The 16,275-nt window shown below is 52.3% G+C and overlaps 6 protein-coding genes across 6 annotated transcripts; 3 read left to right on the forward strand and 3 right to left on the reverse strand.

Annotated features, from left to right (window-relative positions):
• Nucleotides 1-2,838: 2,838 nt before the first annotated feature.
• On the forward strand, nucleotides 2,839-5,451 carry KVR01_012728 (uncharacterized protein; the record flags this gene model as incomplete). Its single annotated transcript, XM_044789436.1, has 4 exons — nucleotides 2,839-2,962; nucleotides 3,019-3,405; nucleotides 3,488-4,285; nucleotides 4,349-5,451. 4 exons carry the CDS (start codon nucleotides 2,839-2,841, stop codon nucleotides 5,449-5,451), a joined length of 2,412 nt encoding a protein of 803 aa, XP_044638199.1.
• A 220-nt stretch (nucleotides 5,452-5,671) lies between these two features.
• On the reverse strand, nucleotides 5,672-7,142 carry KVR01_012739 (uncharacterized protein; the record flags this gene model as incomplete). The annotated part of the gene is made up of 2 exons (XM_044786050.1): nucleotides 5,672-6,420; nucleotides 6,479-7,142. The coding sequence occupies 2 exons, from the start codon at nucleotides 7,140-7,142 to the stop codon at nucleotides 5,858-5,860; spliced, it is 1,227 nt and encodes a 408-aa protein (XP_044638210.1). The 3' UTR covers nucleotides 5,672-5,857.
• Nucleotides 7,143-9,025: 1,883 nt separating this feature from the next.
• On the forward strand, nucleotides 9,026-9,869 carry KVR01_012837 (uncharacterized protein; the record flags this gene model as incomplete). The annotated part of the gene is made up of 1 exon (XM_044781387.1): nucleotides 9,026-9,869. The coding sequence occupies exon 1, from the start codon at nucleotides 9,060-9,062 to the stop codon at nucleotides 9,867-9,869; it is 810 nt and encodes a 269-aa protein (XP_044638308.1). The 5' UTR covers nucleotides 9,026-9,059.
• A 150-nt stretch (nucleotides 9,870-10,019) lies between these two features.
• On the reverse strand, nucleotides 10,020-11,280 carry KVR01_012824 (uncharacterized protein). Its single transcript, XM_044787605.1, has 2 exons — nucleotides 10,744-11,280; nucleotides 10,020-10,586 (listed from the first exon to the last, which is right to left on the reverse strand). Exons 1-2 carry the CDS (start codon nucleotides 11,196-11,198, stop codon nucleotides 10,298-10,300), a joined length of 744 nt encoding a protein of 247 aa, XP_044638295.1. The 5' UTR covers nucleotides 11,199-11,280; the 3' UTR covers nucleotides 10,020-10,297.
• Nucleotides 11,281-12,353: 1,073 nt separating this feature from the next.
• Nucleotides 12,354-14,164, reverse strand: KVR01_012769 (uncharacterized protein; the record flags this gene model as incomplete). The annotated part of the gene is made up of 9 exons (XM_044792052.1): nucleotides 12,354-12,386; nucleotides 12,446-12,613; nucleotides 12,692-12,986; nucleotides 13,067-13,434; nucleotides 13,517-13,622; nucleotides 13,701-13,761; nucleotides 13,822-13,840; nucleotides 13,904-14,071; nucleotides 14,147-14,164. The coding sequence occupies 9 exons, from the start codon at nucleotides 14,162-14,164 to the stop codon at nucleotides 12,354-12,356; spliced, it is 1,236 nt and encodes a 411-aa protein (XP_044638240.1).
• Nucleotides 14,165-15,669: 1,505 nt separating this feature from the next.
• On the forward strand, nucleotides 15,670-16,086 carry KVR01_012730 (uncharacterized protein; the record flags this gene model as incomplete). The annotated part of the gene is made up of 1 exon (XM_044793252.1): nucleotides 15,670-16,086. One exon carries the CDS (start codon nucleotides 15,670-15,672, stop codon nucleotides 16,084-16,086), a length of 417 nt encoding a protein of 138 aa, XP_044638201.1.
• Between the last annotated feature and the right edge of the window lie 189 nt (nucleotides 16,087-16,275).

The raw sequence follows: 16,275 nt of genomic DNA on the forward strand, positions 1-16,275 counted from the left end.
TTGCAATCTTTATCAATAGGGGAAAATATTCGTTGTCGCTCTTTTAAAGGACATTGGCTAACTGCCAAAATCGAGATATAAACAAAATCCAAGTAAGTGTAAGCCCGAGATACGCTATAGGCGGTGCCGGAGTGCCTTTTTACAGTGGTAATCAATTGATGAAACTGATACTAATATGCATTGTAATTCAACACTCAACGGAATGAGACTCCCAAAGTAACGAGAAAAATAAGTAACTATTAAAGTGCCCAAGTGTAACTGCATAGACTTGCACTGGATACAGGGACTGACACACTAGCTCATCGTTGAGGCGAGACGCAGCCACCCGGATCTCCGACATTCATACAGTGGAGGAATATTACCTAAATGCGCGGAACTTGAAGTGGCCAGGGCCACCCTCACTTCGACAATGAAAACCGTGTTCACATCAAAAGGCGTCGAGAGCAAGCTCGGACCTCGCGGCTTCCTGATGCTAATGAAAGCACAAAACGTAATATTCTTCTCATATACATGCAGTTGGCGCCCGCACAACTAGCTCAGGTATGAGGACCTACTGTGCAGAGCCCTCCCAAGGGTCTGGTAAAAGCTCCTAATAATCTTTCTTTGCGTCTACTCCTGTGTGGGTGCGGCCACCAGTCACTTTGTGGAAAAATGGAAGATTATTAACACGTGACGGGAATTCGCTCTCTATCTTTTCAAGGGCAAGCACATTCGAAGAAGGCTCATAATAATGAAGACTGATCCGTAGAAGTGTTTCTAAGTTACAGATGACCTTAGCTTGCAAGACGTTAAAGCTAGACATTCTGGCCAGTGAGCACTAGCTCCAAGGCCTATATCGGCTTGATATATACCAATGGTTGGAAACCAATTCCCAGACTGTCGCTGTACTCATCCATACTTTGTATAGCACTACTTGTATTCCTCAGGTCCCTCTGTTGAGCTGGAATAACAGTAGGTGTCCCAGAACCATAGCGTAATATGTGTTCAAGATAAGCACAAAAACTTTAGTTGCCTTGAAACGATTTTCATACCAACTTTCTAATTTCAAGTTGCTTCATAAACTGGTGTAGCCGAGCCATAGTATCCGACCATGCCTGTTCCCATCAGTGCTATCAGCCTGTCGAGATTGAGGCTGTTGTGAGCCGCCAGCAATGTAGTCTGACGCCGTCGAGCACTTTTTTCTCTTTTTATTACTGAGTCCTTGAGCGTTCACTGTATAAATGGTCCACACACGCACTCAGCATGTGGACGGAATAAGAACCAACCACCCTTATTTGTACCGGTCCGAAGCTGCCGGGATGTTCTTCGTTCAGGTGGAAATTGAGAAGCTCGGGCCAGCTCCGATTTTGCCTTCTGGGCACCGAGTGTCATGACGTCTGACTTGCCATACTGCATGTTTGTAGTGGGAATAGATGGACTTGGCGAAAGTCAATGAGCCGTGCCGGGATTGAAGCATGCCTGTCATCTATAAGACGTTCAAGTTGATGCCTTTCGACGGTGACTCCTATACTGACTTGAACATTGTACAAGCCTTGTCATGACATGAATCGTAATGGGCACACTATACGGTGAAATTCGGGTAGCCTGCATGGCTGGAAGATCCTTCTGCATTTGTGGAGTCAAGTTGACGGCTAACCTGAGAAAACAGTGCAGTAAGCAGACCGGCCGTACTACGGTCTCCAAAATAACGTCCGCTATGACGGATGAAAATCCCACTGCTTGCCCGAAGTTGGACATGGGAAGATCCTGCCAGGTCGTCCTGTCGGCTAGCGGCTCTGCTTTGGTTTGTGTGGGTGACTGAAAACGTACCACAGTCATAAATATTGCCCAGCCGTTCAGCCGATGTGGGGGTTGCGGGGACCCGCATTCTCCTCATTTTGTTTTCCTGGGGCAGACATGCCTGCAGCTCAGCATCTTGCATCCCCACAGTTCCCATATAATAGCCCCGGAATTCCCACCCCATTTTCCTTTGGCACGGCCTGACCGAACAGGGTGACCAATGGGCGGGCGGCGGGGGCCCCAGAAAACTGACAGGCCACGCGGACTCTGCTGGGGTGATGAAGAGTTGGATGAACACATGATTGAGCCATGCTTGGTGGCCTGGGGCGCCCCGCAATCTCCAGATCATCGTCCGCGTTCAACTCGCATTGCGCTGCCGACGACTAGGCTGCTCTCGGCAGGGATACCGTGATCTTAAGCTTCTCGTTAGCATGGATAGTCCGTCCTCAGCTCGCCCGATGGTTGGCTGGCGTCCTGCAAGCCCATCCATTACCGAGCACTATACCGATTCGGTTCCTGAATGCCTCGGTGCCGGGTGGCACTCGACCTACCGACACGATGGAAACGCTCGATGGGGGCGAGCACAAAATCCGATGTTTTGCCGGCAATGGAGGCCCGGGGAGCTCGTTCCTGTGGTCCCCCTGCGCGTCAAGTCCCAATCACATTCCGATGATGTATTCCGCGCCTTGGTGTATGGGGTTGATGGACGGCAACCCTTGCCATCCCCGTGACGAGAGGAGGGGCTCTCGCGTTCGTAAACGGCAGTTTAACACTATAGAATTTCCCAATGCCAAGCTGTCGGTTCCATTCGTGACCAATCCTTGGACGCCACTCACCACAATAGGCCCGAGTTGAAATTCCTCCTCGTGGGTGGGCAAAGGCCGAAGCGCGCCCTGTCCGAGTCGTATTGGATACGTCAGGCGCCGCGGGGACGGCATGGGTGGACGTGATATACCCCGTAGGATATAAAAGCAGAATACATCGCATCTACTAGCATGCCATGGGTGTGACTTGTGGTCCAGCGTCTCCCTCTGCAGTATACACCATCACAGAGCCACCATGCTTCGCTCAGTGCTCGCAGGTCTCGCCACGACGGCAGCACTCGGACAGAGTGCCCACGCTCAGTTCGTGGTGACAGAAGACACGTATTTCGACGGACAGTCTCCACCTGTTTACCCATCACGTATGTGCCAGCCAACAGAGAGACGCAGTTTTGAAGATGCGACAACTGATAAAAAGCTCCAGCGCAGCAAGCTGCAACGGGAGCATGGGCCGACGCCATCACCAAGGCCAGGGAGCTCGTGTCACAGCTCACGCTGGAGGAGAAGGTTAACCTGACGTCAGGAGTTAGCACAACCACAGGCTGCTCCGGCTTCATCGGTGCAATCCCCCGGGTCGGCTTCCCGGGACTTTGTCTGAACAATGCCGGGAACGGTGTCGGATCCGCCGACTACGTGAGCGCGTTCACCAGTGGTATTCATGTCGCCGCAAGTTGGAACAAGGAGCTGGCGTACGACCGAGCCTGGTATATGGGGCTCGAAGCCAGGAAAAAGGGCATCAACATTCTTCTGGGCCCCGTTGTCGGTCCCGCCGGACGTGTGGTGCAAGGTGGTCGGAATTGGGAGGGTGAGTACCCATTTGCACATCTCCCTCTCCCAAATCGGTACTGGAACGACTGCCCAGGTGCCTAGATACTGAACATCCCCAGGCTTCTCACCCGACCCCTACCTCAGTGGCCAGCTGGTGTATGAGACAGTTCTTGGAACACAGGATACTGGCGTCATGACTTCAACCAAACACTTCTTCGGCAACGAGCAAGAGTCCCATCGCCTCAAGACACGGACGAACCACACGCCAGATGCTCACCCAGTGTCCTCCAACGTTGACGACAGGACTACACACGAGCTGTATCTATGGCCCTTCGCCGATTCTGTCCGCGCGGGAACTGGGAATATTATGTGTGCCTACAACCGCGTGAACAACTCCGGCGCTTGCCAGAACAGCAAGACCCTCAACGGATTGCTCAAGACGGAACTGGGCTTCCAAGGTTTTGTCGTTTCGGACTGGGGTGCTCAGGAATCAGGCGTCGGCTCCGCTCTAGCCGGCCTGGACGTCGCCATGCCCAGCTCGATACTCTGGGGCGCAAACCTCACCCTCGCCGTGAACAACGGCACAGTCAACGAGAGCCGCGTCGACGACATGGCAACCAGGATCCTTGCCCCCTGGTACCAGCTCGGCCAAGACGCCGAGGACTTCCCAGAACCCGGCTACGGAATGGTTGATGACCTCTCCTTGCCACACCCTGTTGTTGACGCCCGGAATGCCAGCTCAAAGCCCACCCTCCTTGCTGGTGCTACCGAGGGACATGTCCTGGTGAAAAACACTGACGGTGCCCTCCCACTGAAGTCGGCGGAGACGAGGCTGCTTTCAATATTTGGATACTCGGCCAAAGCGCCCAATGTCAACGGCTGGGTAACACCTCCTGTAGGAGCTGCGTTCACTCAATGTAAGTGCTTGAGGGTAGAGTTTGGCCAGTTTGTTATGGTGTCCTCTAACAATCTTTATCTAGGGACTGGTGGCGCTCAATCAGCTAACTACACTGATATGTATCTCGGATTTTTCGGTGACCTAAGCATTGATTACTCCGGGATTGCGAGGAATGGAACTCTCATCGCCGGCGGAGGATCCGGTGCAGTCTCTCAGAGTTTCACCAGCTCTCCATACGACGCACTCGTCGCACAGGCCTACGAGGACGGCACGGATCTGTACTGGGACTTTGAGAACGGCGACCCGCTTGTCAACCCCACAAGCGACGCCTGCCTCGTCTTCGGCAACGTCTGGGCCACAGAGGGGTACGACCGGCCATCCGTGCGCGACGACTACACCGACGGCCTGATCAACCACGTCGCCGACCAGTGCGCCAACACGATCGTCGTGTTCCACAACGCCGGGATCCGCCTCGTCGACCAGTTCATAGACCACCCCAACATCACGGCCCTCATCTTCGCCCACCTGCCGGGCCAGGACAGCGGCCGTGCCCTCGTCAACCTCCTCTACGGCAGGGAGAACCCCTCCGGGCGCATCCCGTACACGGTCGCCAGGAACGAGACCGACTACGACAACTTCCTCAAGCCCGACGTCCAGCTCGACGGCATGTGGCAGCAATTCCCCCAGTCCAACTTCACCGAGGGCGTCTACATCGACTACCGCCACTTCGACCTCAAGAACATCACCCCGCGCTACGAGTTTGGCTTCGGGCTCAGCTACACCACCTTCGACTACGCCAACATCCAGGTCAGCCAGACCAACAGCTCTACGGCGCCCTACCCCACCGGTGCCGTCGACCTGGGCGGCCAGACCGACCTGTGGGACGTCCTCGTCACCGTCACCGCAGAAGTCACCAACTCCGGCGGCGCCGATGGCAAGGAGGTCGCGCAGCTATACGTCGGCATCCCTGGTGAGGACGTGCCTGTTAGGCAACTGCGTGGCTTCGAGAAGCCGACCATCGCGGCTGGGGAGACGGCGACTGTGAGCTTCACCCTGACTAGGAGGGACCTGAGTGTCTGGGATGTTGTGGCTCAGAAGTGGCTGCTGCAGGCTGGAGAGTACACGGTGGAGGTTGGCAGGTCAAGTAGGGACTTGCCACTTAAGTCAACGTTTAGCATTTCGTGACCTGTTCATGATGTATGAGCAGCATGTAGTAATTTCTAATGATGATTAATGATATCAGAACTGCGTTGCAAAGATCTTGCGGGTTGCCATGGCTGGGCCCAAATGCCGACTCTGTGCAACAAAACGGTGTCTGCCTCGGGGGGACATCCATCTAGCAAACCGAGGCATTTCTTCCTTCTGGCCAGCGACTTTCATTAGAGGAGTACCTCTTCGTATTCATATTCTGCTCTCTCAATTTTCGCCAAATCACTTTTCTCTCCGAGTCGTCTGAGTCCATGGGTCCATATGTGTTGAGGTCGTCAGACATATTCTATCCCACCAGCCATTGCCTCCATGACCGAAACGCCAAGCGAGATCAAATGTAGTTGGCCTCTTTGTGCTCTCAAAATGCATTTCCAGGAAAATGCTACCCAGAAGCCGCAGCCTCGAACTCGTCGCGAGACCGCTTCCGGCCAGTGTTTCCTTGGTCCTCATCCTCGTCGTTCATCCCCGCCTTTTCCAGACCAGAAATCCGGGCCTGCCTCTCGAACGCGTTGGTGTTCTTGTACCGCCATATTACCGAAGTCAGAGCCCTCAGATCTTTCTGAGACGGCAGCTTGCTTTGGAAAGGCGTGCAGGTTTTGTGGTCGTCGCCGCAAACGATATGGATTTCTCTCTCGATGCGAGATGTGAAACACACCGCACTTGCCAGGTAGTCTTCTACCGATATGCAAATTTTGGCAATGGGCTTCACCGCAGAGTCTTTGCCAGCAGAAATTTTGGTGACGATAGCCTGCATTGCGTATTCGCAAAGCCTCTGTTTGTTGAAACTCACTAAGCCTTTAGCTTTCTGTCCCGTGCATATGATAGCACCTCTGCAGCCCTCAGAGGAGTCGAATTCACGGATAGTATCTCGTAGCATTTTGATGTCCGCCTTCAACACCGTCTGTATCTTATAGATCGCAACTTTGCGTGCTCTCTTGACCTCGTCTGCGTCATGAAAAGAAAAGTTAGCTTTGGTCAACAAAGTTTCTGCAAGAATACCTACTTGCGAGATGAAGGATTACATCCTTCTCAGCCTCATATCCCTCGAGGTCTTCTTTTGAGAGAACACTGCCATCGCCTGGTTGGTAGGGTCTGAGGACAAGATTGGCGTCATCTCCTTCAGCAGCAGTTGAGACGATGTGAGAAAGATCGACTGAAGTTTTGATATACTCTTCGATGCCACCGAGCTCTTTCGCAACCCAAAGCCACTGCAGTTGAGGGATGACAGTATCGTCATCACTCTCATCCGGCGCCGGGGGCTCAAGATCGTCGAGCCAAGACCTCGCGACCGGCCACAACAGTTGCGTCATGTCATACTTGTTCGTAAGGACGGTAATTTCGAACGCGAGTTTCAGGTCGACTTCTGGAAGCTTGTGGCCCAAAGCATGGGTCAAGAGAAGTATGTAGTTCATCGCAGAAGGGTTGTCTTCTGGAAACTCGACAATCCATTTCTGTTCTCCCTCAGGTTTTGCCTCTTTGAATTGTCCATAGAGGCACCGCTTCCAAAAGGGAGCTGAACGGGACAGTGCCTTGGAGCAAACGAGGAAATGAGTCTTCTTGCTGCCGACGACGAGGGTGAGATCACCGTCGGGGTCGATCTTGACCAGTTGCTGCTGACTGTCCTGATTGTTTGCGCCGTCACCTTCTTGGCCGCCTTGAGACGACATTTTGTAGTCCTTAAGTACGGCAATGGTGCCGAAGAGATCGTTTGTGGATCTAAAGCAGATTGACCATTCGGGCAGGCTGACGGAAGGCAATTCTTGTATTGGCGTCGTGCACGGGTGTTCGTTGTTGGTTTCTGGGAGGCGGGAAGGCTTGCTCTATCGATCGCAGCTTGCTGGTTGGTCGGGGCCCGAAAGAGCGAACGGAGTGATATTACGGCACTGCCAAAGATTAGACCCAGGTCACTGGCCAAAGTTTGGCTCAGCAAAAAGTTGAAAATTGCCCGAAATATCATTGCCTCCAAAGCTTGGAAGCCCTTGTAGTTTGTTTGATGATATTGATCGGCGACGATAAATGGAAGAAACGTACCTGTTTGAAGACCGACCAAGCTTCGATTCAACTGGTCGAAAAGAGTAGAAGCTTCAGCAGGAACTGATTCTCTTGCCTCGAGAACCTGATTCTGTGAGGGCTAAGCAAAGAGAAAGGACTCGATCTCAACCGAAGTGTGCCAATAGCTGAAAGTGCTGGGAAAGTTGGTTGACAAGCGGAGGAAACTGCAGGTGCCGCACTAGCCTGCGGAGCGATCTGGCGTGAGAAGTTGAGCTTCGGAGTGCCAGTCTGTTTGTGCGTGATTGCTGATGTAGCTTTGACTGTTGGATTGGGAGATCAGCAGCGGCGCAAGCTAGGACTGTCCCATGGGGCAAACTGTCCCAGGGGGCAAATGGATGGGGAAGTACGACGCAACTTCGTCGAGCTGAAAAGCTGGAAGTATGAGTGAGATTTTCTCGGTCATCCCCTAATTCACCATGGTTGTCGCTGACCCTACGGGAAATGCTTGCGATGGCCAAGGCAACTTGTTGTGAGGGAGGAGCCGGTCAAGTCCTGAGTCCTCCGAACTAAACTTGTCTCGGCCATCTCACTGTCTGGCCACCCTGGGGCAAGGACGATCCCCACTTATTCCCCTCCCCCCATCGCATTACATGCAGGATTGGGAGACCACTGCTATTACCATAGCAGCCCGTGTTGGTCGTGCCGACGGCCAACGAGTGCTTGTTCAAATGTTGATTCCAGTCAAGAGCCATTGTGTCAGAATGGTCTTATGACCTCGTTTCTCCACAATGAAGATTTGATTTCCGAACCATACACATTTCGCGAGATTCTGGGCGCTAAACCACATATTGCTGAGGCGTGCGTAGAGGGTACAGGAGGAGGCGGTACACGGGCAGGCTGCCGTATGTGCCGACGAGGAGACTGGCGAAAAGGGACGGGCTGGTGGTGAGAGTGAGGGCGAATGTAAGCTCTCGAGCGAGGATGAAGTCAGTAACGCTCAGCGATGCAAAGTCCGTCCTCAGGTAGGTTGCGGCCATGAGATGGTGATCGCCTCGGTTGAGGTGAAAGACGTGAGTGTCAATCCCAGCAACCAGTGCAAGGAGCCCTGCTGGCCCCAAGCACCTAGGTACCTAGGTATTGCAGGATAGCTTCTCCGAAACTCATTCCGGCCTGGGTAGCATGAAACGGCAGATGATTGACTGCTGTATAACTCAGTGCTGTTAGACTAAGATCCCACACAGCTACGCGATCCCCTATCATAAGCCAAAGGTATTTTGTTCCAGACAATCAGCGACGAGTTGCTATATCTCGAATTTTACCTCTGTTATCCCGGGTGGTCGCCCACTGATTCATCCATTGACTTCGGTATCAGCTCATACAAGATCGCGTAATCTTGGAGCAGCCCTTGAGCAATTTGCGGGGGTGATCCTGCTGCAGGCTTACATTGCCGCTACTATGAATGCTGATGTAGACTATATCATTGTCCTCTGCCATCCACACGGTCCTGCGGGGACTGACCGTCCCGCGGCGCAGCTCCTCACGATAAACAGTCTCACTGGCACTGCATACTACCATTGTTCACAGCACCCGATATGTCTCAAATTTCAATCCTCCTAGTACCCGGCTCCTTCAGCCTCCCGGAGTTCTACGACACCGTCGTCAATGCCGTCTCCGCCCAAGGTCACGAGATGCGAACCCTGCACCTCCTCAGCGCGGGCCTCGAGACCGGGAAAGGCAGGCCGGGCCCGCACACGCCCACGATGGCCGACGACGCGGCCATGATCGCCGGCGAAATCGAGAAGCTAGCGCAAGCCGGCAAGGCGGTCATACTCGTCGCCCACTCCTACGGCGGCGTCCCTGCCACCGAGAGCACGCTGGGCCTGCGGCTCGAAGAGCGCCTGAGGGAGGGCAAGACGGGCGGCGTGGCCCGCCTCGCGTACATGACCGCCCTGGTGCCCGAGGTCGGAGCGTCCGCGGCCGAGGTGCTCGCGGACGTCCCGCCTGAGAACAGGGACGAGCTCACTGTCGATGAGTCTGGGTGGATGTTTCGCACTGATAGCGCCGTGGCTGCGGCCGCCCGTCATTCGTTCTCGGACATCCCCCCGGACGAAGGCGAGGCTTGGGTCCGGAGGTTCCCGCGGCACTCGGCGGTGAGCTTTCAGGGCCCGCTGACGCATGCTGGGTATACTGAGGTCCCGGTCTCGTATCTCTTGTGTGAGGGAGACGTGACGATTCCATCGAAGAATCAGAGGGCAGGTATTGAGACGGTCGAAAAGGCGAGTGGGAGGCGTGTAGATGTCACTAGCACTAAGGCTGGCCATTGTCCTATCGTCAGTGACCCGGAAGCCGTAGTTCACTGGGTGATGGATTTGGTAAGAAAGACGGAAATCTCGCTGCAGTAGACGAGATCAACACCTGTATTTAGCCATGACCGCCAACCTAGGTGTCTAGCAAATTCCCAACAATTGGGTATCAGTCTGAGGAGGAAAGGCATGGATATTATTTCGACACGAGGAAATACTCTTATCTGCTGGTTTCACTTCTATCCCGCATACGTCTAAGGAGATACATTGTGCCTTCATGCAGTGGTAAACGGTCGAGACCCAGTGTTCAAAAAGAAACACAATGCTAACACCACTGCCTACTTAATATGACTTCTATACCAAGAGCTCTAAGTTTCCACAAGTCTAGAATGCAGATGCAGCCAATTCCGCCCACTCTTCCTCCTCCTCTTATTTGCGTTGAGCTGCCTGTTGGTATGATGATCCACTCCTCGAAGTCGAACGGAGGCGACCCTATAAACACCACTTGCTCAAACGACTACGGACATTTACCACACCTCAATATCACCATTGTATGTGACCTTCTTTCCGCCGTATTTCTCCTTGGTCGAAGAGGCAATCACCTTTACCATGCCATCGCATGACTCGTCCACCGATATAAAAGCCGACTCCAGACCCAAAGCACGAGCGCCCGCGTTGCCCAAGTCGGTCTGGACCCAACCCGGGTTGATAACCCAGGCATTGAGCCATTCGTCCTCTGTGTTGATGCGGATCGTCAACCAGTTTACTGCAGCTTTGGTCGGACCGTACGCAGCGTTTGGGATTGGGGGCTGGTTGCTATTATTTCCGGGCATTGTGTTAGCTGGGTCCGGTTCATCCAACACGCATGAGGAAGGTCAAACGAGGGAAAGGAGAAAGACGATGTAGAAGAAAATGACAAGTTCTGGATAATACACTCGTCAGAGACATTGGAGCAAAGCATAAAACCACTCACGTGAGATCTCCTCCGTTGGAACCCATGGGAATGAGCTGCGGACCCTTGGTTGACTTCTTCAACAACGCCCTCGTGGCCTGATAAAGCGATATGAAGCCGTAGACGTTCGGTTCAGTGTGTGCCTTCAGATCCTCAAGCTTCAGGTCCAAGACAGGGGGCCAGATGTTGGAAATTCCGGCATTGGGGATCACGATGTCGAGGTACTCGATCCCGTGCTTCTCCTCAAGCTCCTTGACCGCGTCGAAGGCGTCCTGGTGCACGGTAGCGTCAATCTTGACCACGATCAGCTTGCTGCCATCGCCGACTGGAAGTTCCGACAGCGCCTTTGACGTTGGGTGCGCGGGGTTGCGATTGCCGGCGATGACGGTGTGGTTGGGCTGCGCGAGGTAACGCCTGACGAGGCCCTCGCCGAGTCCACGGTTGCCGCCGGTGATGAGAATTACTGTTTGGGACATGGCGATAAGGTATGTGTGTATGAAGAACGCAAAATGACGGAGGTGAGGTGAGAAGATAGGACGGGAAACTTGAGAGCTGTTGAGAACCGGTACTATGGTGCAAGTCTCAAAACTACCCGGGCAGCTGACGCCCTTGATAATAAAATCCCGAGGTCAGAATGCGTTAGGTTGACCGCACCCGACCTTACAAATCACACCATGCGCCCCACAATGCATGCATCCTTTTGTTGGTTCATCCTTCTGTTGGTGTATAGCTCCATCCATTTCATCCATGTACCTAAGTGCCAAAGCGGCTCTCCAGGGGGCAAATTGACCCGGGACAAGGGTTAGACGAGAAAAGTGACTGATCATCTCATCCCCAAATCATCATCATCATCAACGACGTTGTGTACAGTAGGTGAACAGACGACGTATCTTCTTTGCCCACTACATGTTGACATGGTATTGTTTATCGGGTTCTGCGATGGTGTCGCGCTGCCGTCACGCGGCACGCAACAAAAGGGCTCAAGACCTGCCCGGTTTGGCGACCAGGGTAAGCTCCGGATATTCAAGAGGTTCATACGGTGAATTCACTGCAGCAAAAGCAACAAACTTGCCTTGGATTCATGTGTCTGCCTCCTGAATGGATGCCATAAACAACAATGTGCATGCTTACTTGCAAAGGATTGATGTAATATACAGCACCCACTCATCAATCAACAACCGTCATTCATTATTCCCGACTAGCCTAGGGCATATTACGTGAGCTGACTAACCTTTGAAGGATTATACGTGACTATCTGTAGGACCACTTCGACCCTGCATGTTTACCTGCCTATTACATGCATGGGCTGTTGATCGTGATTGATGAGGACTACAATACGGCATAGCGGCTCACCACCAAATGCCGTGACTGACTTAGACCCACCAGATATGCAACAGGGCCAAGCAATGACTGGTGATCGCCAATCTTGCTTTCAACAACTCCCGCGCCTAGGCAATTCTTCTTCAGATTTAGAAAATGAGGCCCTCCCTGAGCGCCTCGATCTCATTGCATGGTGTACAGGTAGAATGCTGTTGATACATAATATCTCGTTTCATGTTACAGCAGGTTATGTAATCCCGATCATTACCACCAAATATAACACCCACCAGGCCATTCCAATCTTCGTGAAGTTATGACTCATTATTGACTATCTCATCGGCTTTCTATAAAATCACACAGCTGTTAAAAAGAGTAATACAGGTGACGCAGGGGGCACTCTTACCAGTAGTGGTCCAAGGTACGAAAACGGAACGTATGCTTTGTTGTTCCAGTAGTCCACACCCCAGCCCAGCATAGGGGGGCAGTTGGTGAACATGGAGCCTGGGTTGTGAGTGTTGAGTGCCGTGGTTAGGTCGACGCTCATGTCGACCTCGCACACCGGAGTATTCGACTGTAGAAAGGATTGTGAGCAACGGTTTCAAACGATGCTACTTTTCGAAAAGCAAAGGCATCTTGGGTTTTCACTCACAGCACATCCCATGTCCAGCTCAGTGGCATTGGTTATTTCGTCGGTATCGGCCTTGAACATGCACTTCTGGGCATCGACATACAGCTCCTGAGGGGTGGTCCAGTTCTTGTCGAAGGCGACTTGCAGGACACCAGGGAAGAAATCTGCGCCAACATCGCGGGCCCTTGCCATGCCGTACGAGTCTTTGCCGTCATAGTATATGTACTTGTTGTCGTTGCAGACGCCATACTTGTCGTAGCCACCGCACTTGAAGTTGCCAGTCTCGGCCTCGAGCTTCGCGGGATCGACGCCGGGGCTGAAATAAAGCGATTAGTGTCCAAAACTTGGACTTGGGTCTGGTAAGGCAGCACCACCGAGCAGGTTAGAGTTACTTACTTCTTGATTGAGAAGAACGAACGAGCCTGGACAGCCTGGTTGAACGTCCACTTCATCAACTCGCGGTACAGAAAGCTCGTCTTCTCAGGCAAGGAATCTGAAATCTTGGTGCAGAAAGCGCCTTGATGTGTCACACCGTAAAACGTGTCGAAGTCTTTCTGGATGAGCGTCACTGCCTCCCCGACGTTCTTCTGGTACTCATCGACGAAGCTGGAAAGAGAGGCCGAGAGATCCTGCCACTTCACAGGGTTCACTGTCGTTTTGGGGAACAGCAGGTTCACCAAACCACCGGGGGTGCCGCCAACAAATCCGAACAAAGACGCTACAATGAAAGCCGAGGTTCCTGGTGAAGCCAAGGTGGCGAAGCCCTATCAAATACGTGTCAACACACACTTCTCCAAATGCCTAATTGCAAAATGCTGGTGGATTTTGGGCACATTTTGAACTCACGCTGAAGAGGCCAAAGGTAGCACCAAAGATGGGACCAAATAGAGGCGTGTTGGCATTAACATCCTCGGGCGGAGCGACTGTGTCAACAATCTGTCCCACAACACCACTGGAAATAGATAAAGTCAGTCTCATACCGCCGTCGCAAAAGCACTATCCTTTCATTTGACGAGAAAAGTACACTCACATTGCTTCAGCTTGGCCATTGAGCAGGGCTTGGTGATAATTGGCGAAGTACTGGTTTATTGCTACCCGATATCAGCCTCCAATGATGCAAAATAGATTGCATGGTTTCCGGGGCAGCTCACTGTAAATGTTCCATACGGTCTAGAGCGTTGGATACGAATCAGTGATCTGGTCATGCATGTGTCTTCGAGGGGCGCAACGTACATAAAATTCCTGATATGAGTTATAGCTTGCCCCTCGCCCGCTGGGAGGAGGAGCGCAAGTGCTGAGAGACAAAACGTCGCAGGTCCAAGTAATCAGTCCAGCTGAATCGAGATAACATTGCGAAAAGCCCTTATCACCGCATTTCGCAGAATTTTTCGACCACCAGTCCTGCATAAAACAGTGTCAGTCTCAACAAGGAACCTTGGAAGGCTGCAAATTTGAACTTGAGTTTTCTTGACTTACATTCAAGTGGTCATTCATTTTCAGAACTTCCCAGCATTCTGTGTGGATTCTGTATAAAGATTAGATGCCGCTTGCACGCCCTCGCAGAACGCTTATTTATCCTCACCCAGTTGTGCTGTTCCAGGCACAATCGTCAACTGTGACTGTGGTGTTTGTCGCGTCTTGGCGGGGAATTATTGAGTCACGATAAGGTTGGGGGAATCCTGAGACCAGGGCCCTCGAGGCTAAGCTCAACGTTAAGATCGAGAATCGGGGCATTGTGGTGCAGTCTGAGTTGAGCTGCTGATGTGAAGTTAGAAGGAAATGTGGGAAAGGAATGGATTCGTTGCTCTTCACGATAGGTTGTGGAGCATTCCCCAGAATCACGCAAATGTTAATTGGCAGCCTTCTGACTTTATGTTCCCGGAGGATGACCCTGGTATTGAGCTTCGAAGAACTTGGAAGTCCGACATACCTGTGTGTGGTTCCAATTAGTGGTGCGTGGTCTCGGCGGATGTATATCAAACATTAGTCTCCCCACTGACAGCCCCTTATCGCCATCTCAGCCGCAACGCAACCTAGCATTGATGCAGATCCAGGTTCCCTACTATCCAAGATGTTCACGACCTGGTGATCAACTGTGCCCGGCCACGACTCGTGAAAAGGACGCTACGACTTGCAATAAGGCCATCACGAGGTGCACTACCCTTCATTGAGCAAAGCGCCATAACAAATGTGTTCTAGGCTATAATTCCTATCGGAGAATCCAACGGTCGTGCCGCAGGTTCCTTCGTCAAAGAATTTCATGCAAAGATACTTGTAGCACAGACCACCACGCGGCTATGTTCAAAGGGCCAAGACGGGAGCTTCTTTGGACGAAACTAAAATAGAGTCCAAAGTGGGTCCAATTAAACCATATGTCAACGACCGTTTATGCAAGCATGCATGGATTGCTGGTCCTTGCAGGATCAAGAGCACTTATCAGCTCAGGGGATGGGGTTTTAGTATGTTTTTACTGCAATGGCCTTATCAGGGTTTTCCAACTTTCAGCCTGGCTCGGTAGAGAAACGACTGCCGAGTAGAAGATCTTGTCAAAAATAGATCAACTATAGGGGAAAGTTGCTAGGGCTCGCACTTCAACCCAGCGACCCGAGATCAGCACCTGGTGGTATCATAGAAACATATTTGTGGGGGAGGATGTGGGGGAGAACCAAGGCAGCAGGCGAGGAGAAGCTTGGATGCTACCCCAGGCTACTAGTTCAGGATTGAGAATGCAGGGGACCGCAGATTTGCAAGCACGAGGCTATCTTTAGTCCGGCTAGACGGGAAGATAGTTAAATATCACAACGTCCTAGGCCTCATTGATAGTGCTCACACATTCATTAACGTTTCGTTTCAACGCTCTCTACCCGACCTTCTTTTGCTAAGCTTTCGTCCGAACCTGTACATCACAGTCTGTCTTTCACGATACTTACAAGCACTCAACGAAATTTGCGAAATATTACAAAATTTCATACCAATAACACCCACCCACACAAAAGAAAATGCATTTCCGTTCATTACTACCTCTCCTTATGTCGACTCTCTACGCCACACAAGCCATCGCGAAAGGCTATGGAGACTGCTGCCTATGCCACTACATCGAGCTCCAGTGGCTATGTGTAAAATGGAACGAGAACACCGACACACTCTCCTGCGGACTCAACGGACCATTCCCACCCGGCTCAAAATGCACAGTCGAGAAGTTCTACCAGCCACAAGACCGCCTGCAGGCAAATGTCTCCCTATACATGGGCGCAAATAAGTCACCATACAGGCTGGACCTGGGTATTAACCCTCGTAACTGCAAGCCTTGGAAGGAGTTCCCAACACAATGGACTGGCTGGGGTGCCTACATGTTCAACGGCGGAGATATCTCCGCACAAGACATGAGTGTCTGCGAGAGGTTTGGGGCTGCATGATACGGAGCGGATGGTGGGAGGAGGGTGAAATGACTGAAGGCTCTTGCTGGCTGAAGAGACAGGACCACCTTCGAGTGCTACATAATGTGTCAATAGACCCAGAATAAATTCATCGGATTAAGATGTATCGTTGAAGCTAACTTCATCCACCCCTCTTCCGCTGCGCACGCCTCCTAACCAGTCCCATCG

The sequence above is a fragment of the Diaporthe batatas genome, assembly GCF_019321695.1.
Source record: "Diaporthe batatas strain CRI 302-4 chromosome Unknown Contig00021, whole genome shotgun sequence".
Classification (NCBI taxonomy): domain Eukaryota; kingdom Fungi; phylum Ascomycota; class Sordariomycetes; order Diaporthales; family Diaporthaceae; genus Diaporthe; species Diaporthe batatas.